Source organism: Salmo salar, chromosome ssa24 (assembly GCF_905237065.1).
Source record: "Salmo salar chromosome ssa24, Ssal_v3.1, whole genome shotgun sequence".
Taxonomy (NCBI): Eukaryota; Metazoa; Chordata; class Actinopteri; order Salmoniformes; family Salmonidae; genus Salmo; species Salmo salar.
In genome coordinates, this window is record NC_059465.1 from 16,787,363 (window position 1) to 16,805,739 (window position 18,377).

General features: G+C 41.6%; 1 protein-coding gene across 8 annotated transcripts; it reads left to right on the forward strand.

The window, feature by feature from the left end:
- Positions 1 to 306: 306 nt before the first annotated feature.
- On the forward strand, positions 307 to 16,654 carry LOC106584976 (RNA-binding protein EWS). 8 transcript variants are annotated; one of them, XM_014170664.2, is made up of 17 exons: positions 307 to 322; positions 5,423 to 5,459; positions 5,600 to 5,651; positions 5,851 to 5,983; positions 6,199 to 6,213; positions 6,703 to 6,898; positions 7,115 to 7,377; positions 7,521 to 7,686; positions 10,784 to 10,821; positions 11,439 to 11,471; positions 11,718 to 11,833; positions 12,460 to 12,589; positions 12,789 to 12,908; positions 14,473 to 14,605; positions 14,717 to 14,802; positions 15,948 to 16,191; positions 16,283 to 16,654. In XM_014170664.2, exons 1-17 carry the CDS (start codon positions 307 to 309, stop codon positions 16,317 to 16,319), a joined length of 1,815 nt encoding a protein of 604 aa, XP_014026139.1. In that variant the 3' UTR covers positions 16,320 to 16,654. The 8 variants fall into 8 exon arrangements, with proteins under 8 accessions (XP_014026139.1, XP_014026140.1, XP_014026141.1 ...); XM_014170665.2 differs by having other exon boundaries at positions 7,118 to 7,377; XM_014170666.2 differs by having other exon boundaries at positions 5,854 to 5,983.
- The last annotated feature ends 1,723 nt before the right edge of the window (positions 16,655 to 18,377 follow it).

The following is an 18,377-nucleotide window of genomic DNA, read 5'->3' on the forward strand; positions in this document are numbered from 1 at the left end:
AAATACGAGGTAAAACCATGCCTTCAGTGATATTCTGTTTGGAAAGTCGGTGCTCGAGAAAGATGCCGCGTTCAAAACAACTGGGAACTCGGAAAAATACGTCAAATCACGACGTCAGTGGTCTTCAGGTCGGAAATTCGGAGCTCTAGAAGTTCCCGAGTTGGAATTCTGAATTGGATGACGGTTCAAATCGATTTTTCCAATTCGGAGCTGTTTTTTTCCCCGACTTCCCCGTTTTTTTCAACGCAGCACAAGTTCATCCATCCATTCGTTTACGCGCATGCGCCAACATCAGACGAAACGAAGATGGCGTCAGCACCTGGTGGGTTCCGTTCTCGGTCTATTTTATTGTGTCATTTTGCATGAATTCTTTAGATATTATAGACCATGTAAAGAAATGTACATATTTATCAATAGTTACATCAAATGTATGTGGTTTAATCTAATATGTACGTATAATGCGAACGTTTAAATATGTACAGTAGCCGGTAGCTAGCTAACGCGTTGCGTTTGCCAACGTTGGCCTAGCTTACGAAACTCTTCGATTTAAATCATGGAGTTGAGTTTAATCGGCCAGCCGGAGAATGTTGAATGAACGAGTTTACTTCGTTAGTTGACGTTGGCTAATGTAGAATCTAGGGCAGTAGGCCCAATCTAGCCACGATGCCGGGGCGAGGGACACAAACTCTTACCACACACGTGCATCTGCCGAATTTGAATTCTAGGACCGACATGACTCTTATGATGCTCTAAAGGTCAGCCATTTTGGTCAGGAACTTAATCAACCATTGTTTCTCAGACCTGTGATTGTGTAAAATCATGTATTTTAAGAATGTAATGTTATCTGCACTGTATCTTTGTTAGCTAACGTTAGTTAGCCAGTTTTAGATGAATTAATTCATAGATGTTTCAAATGAACGGCCAAAATTCTATTCAAACGATGCAGTCGCTCCACACACTGTCTGAAATCAGTTGATGATAGGACCATAGAAATAAAGTGAATAAAACAGGATTGGAAACTCTAACCCAGGAAATTTGACTGGCCAATTAATGGGTACGCTCGCAATGGCGGCTGGTAGTTGTAATGCAATTTCCAAAATAATTTGGAATGTCCTATCGACTGGATTGCCTTGGTAACGTAGAATGTAAATTCAAATGATGCTAACAGATGTGGCTCATGCAATGGAATTTATTTTTTGTATTGTCAGATGGGAGTTGACTTAAAAATCGCAGCACCGATTGAAGGGTACACTTCCTGCTTTTACTTCCTGGCATGCGCCATTGATAACTACTAATGTTAGCGCTCTTAGAAAAATAATATTTTTTTGCAACCAATAATTAAAAAGAACTGATGTTTGCACAAAATGGAGGGAAAGTTGGTGCATAACTAACAAAATTAGTTAACAAAAATGTATGCTTAATCCAGTATAAATTAATGTTAGAATGTTTAATACAAGAGACAAAATTCAGAAATTCTACAGTCATGTCTTAAGTGTATGCTGTCTGGGAATCCATGCTGTCTGGGAATGCTATGAAGTTGTGGGCGGGGCTAGAAAGTTGGCTGTCAGAAGTATTATAATGTAGACTTTTAATCTGCCTGTCTGCATATTTCAAGACATGGCATATGGGGGGTGTAGTGAGGTAGCTAATGGGCTGGATGATTATTTTCTCATCACCCATCTTGAAAAAAAATGTGTTAACAAAAACAAACTTGGAAGTCAATCAATCTGCCATCATTGACACAATGAAAAAATCAAGTTATTTTATTATTGAAATATCATTGGCAACCAAGGAAAAACAAATTGGTACAATTTAAGGCCAAGTAGCAAACAATAATGCAGGCACTAAGAATGGTTGTGAGCATGTGGGTCTGGGCAGATGAGATGTAGTTATTGTTTGTATCTGGAGCACAGGAGGTTGGTGGCACCTTAATTGACTTGAGTATAATGGTGTCAAACACATGGTTTCCAGGTGTTTGACGTCATTCTATTTTTTCCATTGTCCCCTCAGCAGCCTCCTGTGATCTGGAGTGTAAAGAAAATATTATATATAAACTACTGATGCACCTATATGACATTTTTGACCGATATCCAATATTTTCCACGCCAAAAAAAAAACGTTAGCTGATATTTAACATTTTAGCAGCCTTTTAAGCATTCTAGTACAGTTAAATAGTTAACACACACAGCGGTCTAATGCACTGCATCTCAGTGCAAGAGGCGTCACTACAGTCCCTGGTTCGAATCCAGGCTGTATCATATCCGGCCGTGATTGGGAGTCCCATAGGGCGGGGCACAATTGGCCCAGTGTCGTCCGGGCCGTCATTGTAAATAAGAATTTGTTCTTAACTGGCTTGCCTAGTTAAATAAAGGGTACACACACACTGACCAAAAGGTTATTTTGTTGGCATTTACGTATGTCCCCATTACCAGTAAAACATAATCAAAACCTATTTCTTTCACTTACTTGCTGTGCTGTTTCGTTCTTCATTTGTTCAGTTTCATTCTCAACCAGGATTTCTATGGAACGCCGTTTCGGTCTTTGCGTATCAAAAAAGATGCATGCCAAATAACACTATTTGACGTGTCGTCTAAAATAACCCTAATTTATAAGACGGTTCTTATTTGATTAATGGTGGTCGGACCTATCTATGTGAAGCTAGCTACAATAGGGGACTTTGGGTTTAGCCTTTAAAATAAAAGTATGGCACAATTCTACTATTTGTATTAATTTGCATCACTGTCAATTACATACTTTTATTTTGAAGGCATTCCTCAAATTCCACGATTGTGCATAATCCTTATTGTGGCCAGCTTCACAACAAATAACCCGGTCTGGTCGAGCGTCACTAGCCAGATGAAGCTAGCTGGCTGCTTATAACGTTAGCTTTGGGCAACAGGGTTAAGTAGCTGGCTAGCCATTTATTTTCATGAATTGAAGTTCAATTGGCTACCTAGCTAATACTTACTCACAAGGATTTCTAAATAATTGCTAAGAATAATGAAAATGACTGCAGTTTCTACTTAGAGGTCGACCGATTATGATTTTTCAACACCGATACCGATTATTGGAGGGCCAAAAAAGCCGATGCCGATTAATCAGCCGGTTTTATTTTTTTATTTAATATATGTATTTTTTAATGTATTTGTAATAATGACAATTACAACAATACTGAATGGACACTTATTTTAACTTAATATAATGCATCAATAAAATCAATTTAGCCTCAAATAAATAATGAAACATGTTCAATTTGGTTTAAATAATGCAAAAACAGTGCTACTGTATCTTTTTTGACACGCAAAGACCCAAATGGGTCATGAAGCTAATAGCAGTGACGCTATTACTGTGTAACTCTGGTAGGGCAACATCTGAAAAATAGCGCACTTGGTAGTGTGCGCTGGTGCTCGACCAGTCGGCAAAAGCCAACATCCACGACAGAGAACGGTTGATTGTCTTTGGACAATGAATTCCATTATCTTGGTTTTAATGGATTTCGCCTTTGAGTTGTTTCGCTGAAATTTCTTACTCTTTCAAATGACTGCTCGACTTGTTGACCGCTCGTTCCACACAGCAGACATTGTGGGCTAGGTTAGGAATGCTGTTGCACGTGTAGCACACAATTATACGTGGCGTCATTACGTCCTGTACCTACGTTATATAGGTATGCACGGTAGCTTTGACATTGGTTTTTAACGTCATCGTTAATCTAGATATCGGGCCGATACCGATGTTGGCTTTTTTTTAGCTAATATCGGCCGATATATTGTGCATCCCAAATATAAACACATGCATTGCATTTGGAAAGTATTCATACCCTTTGAACTTTTACACATTTTGTTACGTTACAGCGGTATTCTAAAATGGATATATAAAAAAATTCCCTCAACTACACACAACCTCATAATGACAAAGCAAACACATTTTCAAAAAAAGCTGTATATATTAATTTAAATACCTTACTTACGTAAGTATTCAGACCCTTTGCTATGAGCTCATGTGCATCCTGTTTCAATTGATCATCCTTGAGATGTTTCTACAACTTGATTGGAGTCCATCTGTGGTAAATTCAAATGATTGGACATGATTTGGAAAGGTCCCATAGTTGACCGCGCATATCAGAGCAAAAATCAAGCCATGAGGTCGAAGGAATTGTCCGTAGAGCTCCGAGACAGGATTGTGTCGAGGCACAGATCTGGGTAAGGGTACCAAAAAATGTCTGCAGCATTGAAGGTCCCCAAGAACACCGTGGTCTCCATCATTCTTAATTGAAATACATTCCAGGAGACTACCTCATGAAGCTGATTGAAAGAATACCAAGAGTGTGCAATGCTGTCATCAAGGCAAAGTGGGGCTATTTGAAGAATCTAAAATATATTTAGATTTCCATGTGTGTTCATTGTTTTGATGTCTTCACTATTATTCTGCAATGTAGAAAGTCATTTTTCATGAAGAAAAACCCTAGAATGTGTAGGTGTCCGAACTTTTGACTGATACTGTGTGTAAAAATTACCACTAGCGATGCTGGTCCCTTGAATTGCAAAGGGTTATGGAATATTGCAATCCTGTTGTCTTAACCTTGTAATCTTCATCCCAAACGTTAGCTAGCAGGCAGTTGTCTTTTTTCTGGCTTTAGCTTAAAATGCAATTTTTCCCCCACCAACCTTATGATCTGTTTCAGGCCGCTTGCCTTTTACCTAGGCAGCGTTAGCTACAATGCTTGAGCTGGTCCCGTGGTTGATTCAGAGTGGTATAACCTCTGCATTTTTGTGACACCTTTCTCCAAAAATTTTCCATCTTCAACCTAAACATGGGTCTAGGTCAAAAATACAGGTTAAGACGGCATTGTTACAAATCTGGAATCAGCGCCATTGCTAACCAGCATAGCTGGTCCCACTGTTGCAAGGAGTTATGGGATACTAGTATGCCGTTGTTTTAACCTTTCATCTGCTGCCGTTTTCTCCCCATTCTGGGACTTTGAGGGTTCATGATATAGCTCCTCTAGTAATTTAATAAGATCTCTGTTTGTGCTAGTGTATACCTTTCCGTACAGCCTTGCTAATCTAGCCACATTTTTGTTTCTTTGTTGGCCAATTTAGCCAACTACCGTAACGTTAGTTATGCAAGCAAAGGCGTGATGGCCCCCACAACATAACAACGGCAAACAACTATCACTAGTCAGTCCTTGCTAGAGTTGAATAGCAGGAATGTTTTCTCTTTTCAAGGACTGTTGAACTTGAAAGATTTTCCCTTTGTGTGGCCTGGCCTGGTTGCCACTGCCGAAGGTCTACACAAGATTATTGCCCAGTGAACATGAGTAGTTTCTTCTCATGAGTCCAAAGTAGATTTTGATACTGTACTAGCCTGTAGGACTGTTGTTGAATGTTAGACTAATCATTTCTTTTGTCATTTTCTTTTACAGATTACAGTTCCTACAACCAGGCCGGTGCCCAGCAGGGGTAAGTCTTTCTACATGCAGGTTGTGTGCTACTAAGAGAAGTGTTCTAATGAATCCAGAGGAATGGGTGTTTGTGTTATTTGGTACAATTAATTATGATCTACAGAAACGAGATGAATGATTGATCTTGTGTCCCTGCAGGTATGGCTCCTATGCTGCTCAGCCCTCACAGGGCTATGGACAATCTGCCCAGGTGAGTTTTATATTTAGACAATTATTTTTAGACATTTATGAATTACATAAACTGGAATGATGGTCAGAGATCCACAATACTGCCTTGATCTCATTCCATGTTTGCATACAGTTTTAACTGAAGCACAGGACAGCTTGCCATCTTTCCCAAGGTACTTGTCATTATATATCGGTCTATAAAATAATATTTTGTATTTCAGCAGGGTTATAGCCAGCAAGGATATGGGTCCTACGCCCAGCCTGCTGCAGCTGAGACCGGATACTCTCAGGCAGCACCCTCTGCTGGCGGCTATGCACAGCAGTATGGTTCCTCCTATGGGCAACCAGCACCAGGTCAGTTTCAAACTGATCAAAATGATTGGCCAAAAGTAATTTTGGTGGAAGGGAATGAGAATTGTCCATCATGCCTCTAACCATTGACCACATGTAATGTCAATCCTTTATTTATATTACTGCAAATGTGCTTTGAGGACCTTAAAGGACCATTTTCAACCCGAGTCACCATTTTTGAACTGTGAACCTTTTCTCCTCTTGCTTTCATGTTACAGCTGGGAATAAAACAGGTTCGACACAATTACTTTTCATGCATCTCTATCCATTTCATGCCACTTAGGCTCAGTCAATACAAGGTGTTCAATGGCTGGCTGGATAGATCCATGTAATATATTTAGCATCATGTCTAGTAAACTATAGTATTGTGAGTAGACTAGTTGAACCCTGGAGATGATAGATTTCTTTGACACTATTTACTCCTCCTGCATCATGACTGTAAAAGACAATAGACCCTTCAGAATGGTATTCATCTACTGATATCTAACACTAATTCTAACACACTTCTAATAACACAATGGTATTCTTCTGTGCCATTTAATATTCTTCATCAGTGCTGCTCTCTGTCAGGTTGTAGAATTCCCAAGTGGTTATAGTGTGATCCAAATAGAACAGATTGCTTCATTCATTTGGGCAGTTCTGGACTAAAATCCTAACCAGGTTGTACCTGGAATGATCTATCTACACCTTCTTCAATTTAACCATTTACTGTTTGACCACAGCTGGGTACCCTGCTGCCCAGCCCAGTGCCCATGGCTACTCCCAGCCTGCCGCGGGCTATGGAGCCAGTGGATATGAGAGTGCTCCTGCTGCTGCTCCCGCAGCCTCTCAGCCCTCCTATGGCTCCCAGCCAGGCTATGCAGCCCAGTCTGCCTATGCTGGCTACAGCCAGCAGGCTGCTTCCACTGCGCCTCAGAGGTAGGCTAACTAGTCTCACATTAGGACCAGGGTGTAATGGAAGTAGTGATGCAGTGAAATGTTAAACTATATTTTGTTGATGTTTCTTGATTTTAGTTTGTACACAGTGGAGGACAAGTTGCAGCTGTCAACCCATAAGAAACATATAGTTGTGTAGCACTCTTTATGACCCATTCCATCCCTGCCCGCCCCTAACCACTTCAGTTGTAATACCAGCAGCCAGCCAGCTGGCTATAGCCAGAGCAGCTACTCCCAACCCGGGGGATATGCCGCGCAGCAGAGTGGGTACCAGGCCCAGCAGGGAAGCTATGGGCAGCAGCAGAGTGGGTACCAGCAGCAGCAGCCCCCACCTCAGCAGCAACAGGCCCCTGCCGCGGCCTACCCCCCTCAGGCCTCAGGTTCCTATGGGCAGCCTGCAGGCAGCCAGTATGGACAACAAAGTGGGCCTCAAAGTGGTTACAACCAGTCAAGCCATTACAGTAAGAGTAGCGGTCTCCTCTGTTATTTTAACACACACACAAGCATTGCAATAGGCCTACCTGCTAGTTATTGTCTTAGTCATGTTGATGTTCATTTATTTTCACACAAGGGCATTTCCGCTAATCCTCATGTTATTCTGTAGATAACTATGGACAGGAGGGCAGAGGCAGCTCTGGCTACTCTGGCTCTGACCCTGCTAGGTTCCCAGGGGCAGGGGAGAGCCGTGGGCCACCCAGGGATGGCTATGACAGGGGCGGCATGATGCACGGTGGCAGGGGACGTGGGGGCATGGGCCGTGGAGGCATGGGGTAAGTCACTCTCCTTATTGCTCAACATAACGTCCATCCATTCTTGCAGGTGCTGCGGCCAGGCTGAGCAGGGCTGAGTTTGAAGTTCCCCTTAAACATTAATTGGGTCAAGTTGTAACCCTACAAAGATAAAATAGACATCTCTTTTATAAGTGGTGAAAGTCACTGTTTACTTTGTGTAGGATCAAATATCTAATGCCTACAAAAAGTATCATGAAGGGACTCTCTTTAGTGGGTACTAACTCTTAGCCCTGCCATACTGTGGCCAAAGGTAAGAAGGAATATGATTTCATGAATCAAAGAGCTGGGACTGACATTTGTGAACAGAAAGCTGGAGTTGTAAACTATTCAATCAGATATCCCTTTTTGCTGTACCACAGCTTTACAGGTGTATATAATCTATATCAGTGATTATGGTCCATCTATTTACAAGGCTTCAGGGTTACTGCTGCGGGTTTCAATGATTTGGTGGGCACACTGCACCTTTTTAAATGATTGCTGTGAGGTTAAATACATTTTAAGATGGTATAAAAACGTATCTATTTAATCTGATTTTCTTTTTAAAAAGCTGACCCTGAAGGTATTTGGGAGTATGCACTATGGAAGTTTAGTTGCTAACTGATTTACCTCAAATTTTGGCTTGTGTTGACATATAACAATATTTCATATTAATCGATTACTTACATCTCAAAACTACAGAATCCTTAACTTTAAGCTAACAAACCTTTGCAATACAAGACACGCTTTTTCTCATTTGTGTTTGGAGGTGGTGTGCCCCTTTCTGTCCAATTAGCTCATTTTTGAACAACATTTCGGGGCCTTTTTTTTGGCTCACGACCCCCAGGGGCAGATCTTCTAAAATAACTTAAGTTTGTTTAATAAGCAAGACACATTGATTGCCTATACCAAGGAGTTTAATTGCGTACTAAGTTGAGGTTAATGCACATTTGGGGTTTGGAGTTTTTCCCTGGAAAACCGCTAGTACATTTCTATGGGATACATCCATGCAGAACCAATGTTATCCCCCTTGTGGGTTATTGGTACTAAACTGGCAACCTGGAGCCTTACATGTTTTGTTCAAGCTTTCTGGGCATTATGATGGCACCTATGTTTTCATTGTAGAGTTTGAGGTGAGGTTGATTCCATTGAGTATCAGACAGCTGAAGGTAATATCCCTGGAACAAGAAAAAAAAAAAAATTGGCGTATGTTCACTAGGTCACACCAGACTCATATGTTCAGTTATGTTTTGTTCTAGGCCTATATTATATAAAAAATATTATTCAGTACATGGCTATGTGCTTTCCCTAAAGAGAGGATCAAAGTGAATAATTCAACCTTTGTCTACAGCACAATCTTTTATTAATTACATGACATTTGTCACATTTCTTAACCTCAATTGATGATTTTGTCATGTTTTCAAGTTGAAAGTAGGCTTTTTCTCTCTGTTAATATTGCTTAAAGTAGTCAAGAAATGTGGCGTGGGCCTCCTGAGTGGTGCAGTGGTCTAAGGCACTGCATCGCAGTGCTAGCTGTGCCACTAGAGATTCTGGGTTCGAGTCCAGGCTCTGTCGCAGCCGGCCGCGACTGGGAGACCCATGGGGCGGCGCACAATTGGCCCAGTGTCGTCCGGGTTAGGGGAGGGTTTGGCCGGCAGGGATGTCCTTGTCCCATCGCTCACTAGCGACTCCTGTGACGGGCCAGGCGCAGTGCAGGCTGACACTGTTCGCCAGGTGTACGGTGTTTCCTCCGACACATTAGTGTGGCTGGCTTCTGGGTTAAGCAGGCATTGTGTCAAGAAGCAGTGCGGCTTGGTTGGGTTGTGTTTCGGAGGACGCACGGCTCTCGACTTAAGCCTCTCCCGAGTCCGTACGGGAGTTGCAGCGATGAGACAAGACCAATTGGATACCACGAAAAAGGGGTAAAGAATAAAAATAAAAAATAAAATTTGGCATTCATATGTAACTCCTGTTTTTACTTTTTCATACAGTATAGCTTTTAGGGCAAAATGTTTTGGGTCCGGTTTCCCAGGGTAAGCCTAGTCCTGGACTAAAAACAATACACAGAATGCTTTTTAGTCTTTGGACTACGCTTCATCTGTGTCTGGGGAAACCAGCCCCTTATGTGTTTTTAGTTTTTAAAATGTGGTTTGGATTACAAATGTTTTGTTTAATCAAATGAACACCTTTTTAACATGCTTTGTCACATTTACGCTACAGGTAACAGTGAGAGCCATGTAAACCCATCTATATTCTATAAAGTACCTGTACTCAATACAGAGCCGGCAGCTTAAACAACCGAAGGGGTTAAACCACAGAGATTTGGGTTCTGCCTTAAATCCAAGAGATGAGGATGGTGCTGTCTAAAGCATGCTGGGAAACTCTTTAAAATGATGATTTTACTATACAAATTGAATTATTACTTTTACCTTGGTGAACATTGTAACATGGTCAAGTTTAAATTCTGTATTTATTAGAATTGTTTAACTTCAATTCATGTTTTTGTAAAATAATGTACATGGATGGTGTGTTTTTGGTTTTATTTCAAAGGTGACTGTAATCACCTGTTTTTTGTTTAATATTTCAGATGCATTGCATTTGACAACGTCAATCATTTGTTTTAACTCCTATAGCCATTTGCTTCAACTGTAAATTGGACATAATGCACTAGCTTTCCACATATTTAACTGTATCTGTAAGTTATCTCTTGTCAGTATAGTATCTCCAGGCTAGTCATTATTAAACTGCATATGGAATGCATCTAAAAAGGTTTCCTTTGTAACAAATTCCTGGGATTCTGTCCCATATTTCCCCATAGGTAGAGATTTAACACCCCTCAGCTAGCTCCAAACTAGCCTGTATCTGCTATCAAATGCTGTCGTTAAGAAGATTTCTAGTAAAGGAATGATGCCATAGTTTCTGTTAATTCCTTCATTCCCATTAACTGGATTGCATAGACTGTGTAGGCATGTTGGGGGTTGTTAAAAGAACTAGTCAGAACTGTTTCCTTCAATCTCCCCAAACGAGCCTTGGGGCTCCATGCATGGAAGTGGCTGTTAAAAGGGAAATCGCCTTCATATCTCCATTTATTCCCCCATAGCGTCGCTGGAGACAGAGGTGGCTTCAATAAGCCCGGTGGTAAGTTAACGAGTATTACACTGGCTTGTCCACTCCAGACCTTTACCTACTAGAGCATGTACGCGCTGAGCATTTACCTAAGCCCTTACATTGGTGTGCGCAGTGTTTTTTTTAGGGGGGGGTAGCCAAATATATAGGTGGCTATTAGAATGGATGGAAATAGAAGGGGATCCAGTTTAAATGTCTGAGACATCTGTTTGGAAAGGGGTACTTTTTACTCTGGTTTATCACTCACTGCCTAAGGTAACCTTGAAGAGCAAGGTACTCTTATTGCACAATGACATATTAATAACAAATGACCGCTGCCAAGAAAAGTCCGTTTTGAAAAATTGTTTTGCATTTACAATTTCATGGAGCCAAACCCCTGGTATTTTTGGGGATGATTATTATGTGGTTTCTTAGGACATTTTCTTATGGCACACATTTTTATACAAACGGGTCTGAGGTTTTTATTTACATCATGATCAATATATTTTCAAAAAACGTCTGATGCCTGTGTTCTGGAGGACTGTGTCTGTTATCACTTCAAATACTCTTCAGCAGTTTAGCAGAGGACTTGAGTGGCACAAACTGACTTTGTTTTTTGTTTTTTTCCCCCCTCGCCTGATGGCAAACAGGACCCATGAACAACGGGGCAGTGCGTAACATGGGTAAGCAGATACTAAATGACCAACACTTAAATCATAGATCAGAACCATTGAAAGATCAATTGCTAACCTTTGAATGTTTATCTTACTGGTTTGTATCTGCCTGAAAGGCTTTGTTGCATTGATCTTGGTCCAACTTCTTGGCTTAATGGCTTATGCTATGAATCTGAGATGAGTAAGGACAGTGTAGTGGAAGTGTAGCTGTAGTATTTCCTGGCAATTCTTTTAATGGTAGTTCTCTCTGTTCAGGGCGCCCTGAGGAGCAGGATGACTCTGAGAACAGCACCATCTACATCACAGGACTCACAGAGAACGCCACTCTGGAGGAGATGGCTATCTTCTTCAAAGACCCTGGAGCCATCAGGGTGAGGACAGTCTTAATCTAAGGACCTCAACTTAGGCACACATTAAATTGTATTTGTCTCTTCCAAAACATGCTTATGTATACTGAAAAATATATATAAGTGCAACATGCAACACTTTAAAAGATTTTACTGAGTTACAGTTCATATAAGGAAATATGTCAATTAAAATAAATTCATTAGGCCCTAGTCTATGGATTTCACATGACTGGGAATACAGATATGCATCCAACGTACTGTAGACATTGGAGGTGGCTTATGGTAGAGAAATGAACATTAAATTCTCTGGCAACAACTGTTGGACATTCCTGCAGTCAGCATGCCAATTGCACGCTCCCTCTGTGGCATTGTGTTGTGACAAAACTGCACAGTTTAGTGGACTTTTATTGTCCACAGCGCAAGGTGTACCTGTGTAAGCATCATGCTGTTTAATCAGCTTCTTCTGATTAAACAGCATGATGCTTACACAGGTACACAATGTTTTTGTTGTCTTGTTCTCATTTAATTAGAGGACTGAACAGTTAATGAATGCTGAAAAAAATGCTCTCAAATAGAATGGCAACAGCAGATAACTGTTAATGGTTGGGTAGGTTGTCTTTTGAGTGACGAATTCCTCTTTTATTGTTTAGATGAACCGGAGGTTGGGCAAGCCTGCCATCAACATCTACACAGACAATGATTCAGGGAAGCCCAAGGGAGATGCCACACTGTCCTACGAGGAGCCCTCCTTTGCCAAAGCTGCTGTAGAGTTATTTGATGGTAGGTCATACTGGCCCTTTTTAACCTGCATCAGCCTACTCTGATTCTACCCTTGAACCATCCAGATGAATGCATATCAGGGCTTGTGTTGATGTGCACTGAAATGTACTTTAGAATACTAGTAATGACCATTAACTCTTGCCTTTTTCTCTCTCCATTTCTCTTTATTCCTGTTACGTTCTGTTTATGACCTCAACAGGCAAAGAGTACCAGGGCAGGAGGCTGAAGGTGTCCATGGCTCGCCGTAAGCCCATGATGGGTGGAATGAGAGGGGGCATGTCCATGAGGGGTGACATGATGGGCCGTGGAGGACCTGGAGGTATATTTAAGTGAACTGTTTCTTTGAGAATGGCACTTGTTCAAAACTGAAAGTACACTGAACAGAAATGTAAATGCAACATGCAACAATTTCAAAGATGTTACTGAGGTACAGTTCATATAAAGGAAATTGGTCAATTGAAATAAATTCATTAGGCCCTAATCTATGGATTTCACATGACTGGGAATACAGATATGCAGTAGTTGGTCACAGATGTCTTTATAAAAAAAGGTAGGGGCATGGGTCAGAAAACCAGTCAGCATCTGGTGTGACCACCATTTGCCTCATGCAGCGCAAAACACATCTCCTTTGCATTGAGTTGAATGTTGTCTCACTCCTCTTCAATGGCTGTGTGAAGTTGCTGGATATTGGTGGGAACTGGAACACGCTGTCGTATGCGTCGATCCAGAGCGTCCCAAACATGCTCAATGGGTGACATGTCTGGTGAGTATGCAGGCCATGGAAGAACTGGTACATTTTCAACTTCCAGGAATTGTGTACAGATCCTTACGACATGGGGTTGTGCATTATCATGCTGGAACATAAGGTGATGGTGGAGGATGAATGTCACGACAATGGGCCTCAGGGTCTCATCATGGTATGTCTGTGCAGTCAAATTGCCATCGATAAAATGCATTTTTGTTCATTGTCCGTAGCTTATGCCTGCCTAGACCGTAACCCCACCGCCACCATGGGGCACTCTGTTCACAATGTTGACATCAGCAAACCGCTAGCCCACACAACGCCATACACGCTGTCTGCCATCTGTACAGTTGAAACCATGATTCATCTTTGAAGAGCACACTTCTCCAGCGTGCCGGTGAGCATTTCCCCACTGAAGTCGGTTAAGATGCCGAACTGCAGTCAGGTCAAGACCCTGGTGAGGACAATGAGCACGCAGATGAGCATCCCTGAGACGGTTTCTGACAGTTTGTGCAGAAATTCTTCGGTTGTGCAAACCCAAAGGATCATCAGCTGTCCGGGTGCCTGGTCTCCGATGAAGAAGCCAGATGTGGAAGTCCTTGGCTGGCATGGTTACACGGTGTCTGCGGTTGTGATGCCGGTTGGACGTACTGCCAAATTCTCCAATGACGTTGGTGGCATATGGTAGAGAAATGAACATTCAATTAATTATCTGGTAACAGCTCTGGTGAATATTCCTGCAGTCAGCATGCCAATTGCTCGCTCCCTCAACTTGAGACATCTGTGGCATTTTGTTGTGTGACACAACTGCACATTTTAGTGACCTTTTATTTTCCCCAGTGCAAGGTGCACCTGTGTAATGATCATGTTGTTTAATCAGCCTATTGGTAGGACACACCTTTCAGTTGGATGGATTGTCTTGGCAAAGGAGAAATGCTCACTAACATGGATGCAAACAAATTTTCGCGAAACTTTTTGTGCGTATGGAACTTTTCTAGGATATTTTATTTCAGCTCATGAAACATGGGACCAACACTTTACATGTTGCGTTTTTATATTTTTGTTCAGTATATATAGCTGCCCCACATTTGCCATGGCAATATAATGAACTATTGAAACAACCCCTGGTGTGTGTTATCAGGCATGATGGGCCGTGGAGGAGAGCGTGGAGGTTTTGTCCCACGAGGAGGACCACATGGTATGGGCAGAGGTGGGCCAGGTGGCCCAGGTGGCAACATGCAGCAGAGAGCTGGAGACTGGGAGTGCCCCAACCAGTAAGGACCTCTCAAGAAAGAGTTTTCCTTTTCCCATTTAAAAAAACAAAATGAACTTTACAGTACAGTTAGTGGTTTTTGTGTATATCACTGAATGGTTGTCCTTCTCAGGGGCTGTGGCAACCAGAACTTTTCCTGGAGGATGGAGTGTAACCAGTGCAAAGCTCCCAAACCAGAGGGCTTTGGGCCCCCTTCAGGTACAGCGGTCACTGGCACAGCAGCACTCTTGTTAGGGCCTGGTTCAACTGTAGACAGGAACCATTATAACAATTTGTGTTATTTGAGCAACAAGGGCTGAATTACCTTCCTTGTTTCACATATCTTACTGTTTGCAATGTAACACAGCCAAATAAAACAAACAGGTTTAACACCTAGACTTCAGGGTCCATGCTTAGCGGTTGTACTAAATTGAACAAAAATAAACGCAACATGTAAAGTGTTGTTCCCATGTTTCATGAGCTAAAATAAAAAATCCCAGAAATGTTCCTTCCATATGCACAAAATGCTTATTTCTCTCAAATGTTTTTATACCTGTTAGTTTGCATTTCTCCTTTGCCAAGATAATCCATCCATCTGACAGGTGTGACATGTCAAGAAGCTGATTAAACAGCATGATCAGGACACAGGTGCACCTTGTGCTGTGGACAATAAAAGGCCACTTTAAAATGTGCTGTTTTGTCACACAACACAATGCCACAGATGTCTCAAGTTTTGAGGAAGCTTGCAATTGGCATGTTGACTGCAGGAATGTCCACCAGAGCTGTTGCTTGAGAATTTAAATGTTCATTTCAGTAGCATACGCTGCCTCCAACGTTGTTTTAGAGACTTTGGCAGTACGTCTAACCGGCCTCAAAACCGCAGACCACGTGTAACCAGCCCAGGACCTCCACCTCCAGCTTTTTCACCTGTGGGATCAACTGCGGGGGGGTGCTGAGGACTATTTGTCTGTAATAAATCAATTTTGCCCAGTGGGTGGGCCTATGCCCACCCATGGCTGCACCCCTGCCCAGTCATGTGAAGTCCATAGATTAGGGCCCATTGAATTTATTTCAATTTACTGATTTCCTTATGAAATGTAACTCAGTAAAATCTTAAATTGTTGCATGTTTATTTTTGTTCAGTATAGATTAGTGTCAACTCTGGGGAAACATGAAACCATCCATGTTTAGCAGTCTGTTTACTATAATTGAAAGCTTTGGTGTTGGAGCGGCTTGCTCTTTGTGCACTGGGAATACTACTTTTTACTATGTTTAATAATCTTGTGTTCCCCTTCCTGTTAACATGTGCATGTCTACGATAGTCTGGTGGCAAGCTTAACTGGGTCTTGTGTGATTTTGTTCAGGTGGTGAGCGAGGCAGGGGTGGCATGGGGATGCGTGGGGGCAGAGGGATGGACCGTGGCGGGCCAGGAGGGCCTGGAGGCTTCCGTGGAGGATGGGGAGGTGACCGTGGCGGTGGATTCAGGGGACGTGGTGGAATGGACCGAGGGGGATTCCGAGGGTCTAGCAGGGGAGGACCGCCTATGGACCGAGGAAGAGGAATGGGGAGAGGAGGAATGGGGGGGCCCCCAGGCAAGATGGATATGAGGTAAAGGAACATGTTGGACTGCTTTCATCATGCTCGTGTATTACTTACTATGTTTGTTGGACACTAAATTACGGCTTTGCCTCTCTCATAGGGACCATCGCCAGGAACGCAGAGACCGACCCTACTGAAGACAGCAATTTGAATTTTCCATTTAGTGCAGGATTTGATTTTTAAAATGAAATTAATTTATGATTCCGTTTTTATTAATGGTTATAGAACTGCTTTTGAAATACTCTGCAGTTTCATTCAACTCGTAGTTAAACGTTTAGTTTTTTTATAGTTTTGTTTACCCTTGGTTCAGTTATTTTGACTTGTGCAACTTTATTTTTTGCATTTCTTAGATGTACAGACTGATTTTGACAGTTTATTGTAAAACATGACACTTCTTTTTTAATTGTAATTGCTTCTCCTTCCCATAGCTGTGTAATGATAAACAATTTTGAAAATAAAATGTCCACCCTGATTTGATGCTAAAAGAAATTCGGATCCATTGCTGTTATGAGGCATCATGAATGGTTGACTTTTTGCAATTGTCTTCATCTTGGTTCTCAAATGGTGGGAAAAGTAGGAATTGTACAGCATTTCACAGCTCTACACCTACAGCAGTGTTCTCTTTCAGAATTGTCAACGAGGAGGCACTGTAATATGCCGCTTTGAAAGAATGCGGGCATGATATCTGTTTGACCAACAACTGTTGAAGATACAGCAGCTGTCATCGAGGACTTATCTAAGCCACAAAGAATAATATATATAACTGGTTTGTGACATTTATCTTCATGTTACATTGCAATCATATAGTTAATGAACACACTTTCCATACTGCTTTGTGGAACGAGTTTGACAACTAAACTGCACATTTACCAGTAAGAATGAAGATCAACTGCTTTCAGGCTTTACTTTACAGAATTGCCTTGATGTCTTTTGAGAAACCTCCCAATCCAATCAAGAAACAATGGATGTTATTAACCACAGATGTTGGCCACCCCTGTCTGACTGATACCACATTTGCATCTGTTCAGCATATGTCCACAGTGATCTGAGCCCTTTGATAATCACCCTTCTCTTCCCAATGAAAATGATTTGATTGGCTTTGTTTAAATATACCAGTTGGGTCAGTTATTTATAATCCAGTTTTATGTTTGTCTGCCTGTAATCACTGACAGCACAGCCAGGGTGCATTTATTGTGCTGTGGTAAAGTTGTCATCCAGAGAAAAGTAAATGCTCCAGCCTAAACTTCGAACTTCCTTTTAAAGACCAAAGCCCAATGTTCTGTGTGTGGGTGAAGTCTGGTCACAGCTCACACTTCCGAGTTCCTTGAGGACTGGTATCCAGTTGCTCATGCTGGGGAACAGATCACTGTGCGAGTTATCTGACACACAAAAACTGATTTATCCCGGTCCAAAAAAATTCTCAACCTACACGTCTCTATCTCAAGTATTTTTCCAATCAAAACAAGGCCCTCCTTTTTCCATACTGAAATTGAAATCACACGCAGAGCATGTGCTGAGCTAAGCATGGGGCAGCTGTTGTTTCACAAACAGTGCTTGTCTGGCCCTGCCTGTAAAAACTGGAGTTAGCAGAGAATCAAAAATCAAGTTTGTTTGTATTCAAGACTAGAGGTAACTACTAGGCTTATCTATTTCATATTGACAAAGAGCGACCTATAATCTTATATTGAAGTGTCACTTCTTGTTGGGAAGCAACTTCGTCCTGCCCTGACACTTGGGTCTGACCCATAAAAAGGATAATCTCACTAATTTCCCCAGCATACTTAACGGGATGTGTTACTTTCTAAATGTAATCTGTTAGTTACACGTTACCTGTCAAATTGTAATCAGCAATGTAATCTGATTACATTGTTACTTTTAGATTACTTTCCCCTTGAGAGGCATTAGAAGACAACGTTACTAATTGAACTACATCTATTGCAGGATAAATCAATGTTAAAGTTTACATAGCTGGCCATATATGGATGTTAAATGTTACTTTATGGGTTGGTTATGTAGGCTTCTTCTAACCCATTGCTTTCTACTACATATAATAAGATTAAATTATATCTTTACATTAAAAACCAAAGTCTATCAGAATTCCAGTGAATGTTATACCCCTTGATCTTCAAGAACAGGACTTGGAAATATGGAAGTATAGATTAGCAAAATTGTTTCACCTGAGCATGACCCCAAAA

Excerpts from the sequence above, each read along its gene's own strand:
- LOC106584976 (XM_014170664.2), top strand. Across the intron at positions 5,652-5,850 it reads GCTATGGACAATCTGCCCAG|CAGGGTTATAGCCAGCAAGG; the intron begins GTGAGTTTTATA and ends TTTGTATTTCAG. Across the intron at positions 14,803-15,947 it reads GGGCTTTGGGCCCCCTTCAG|GTGGTGAGCGAGGCAGGGGT; the intron begins GTACAGCGGTCA and ends GATTTTGTTCAG.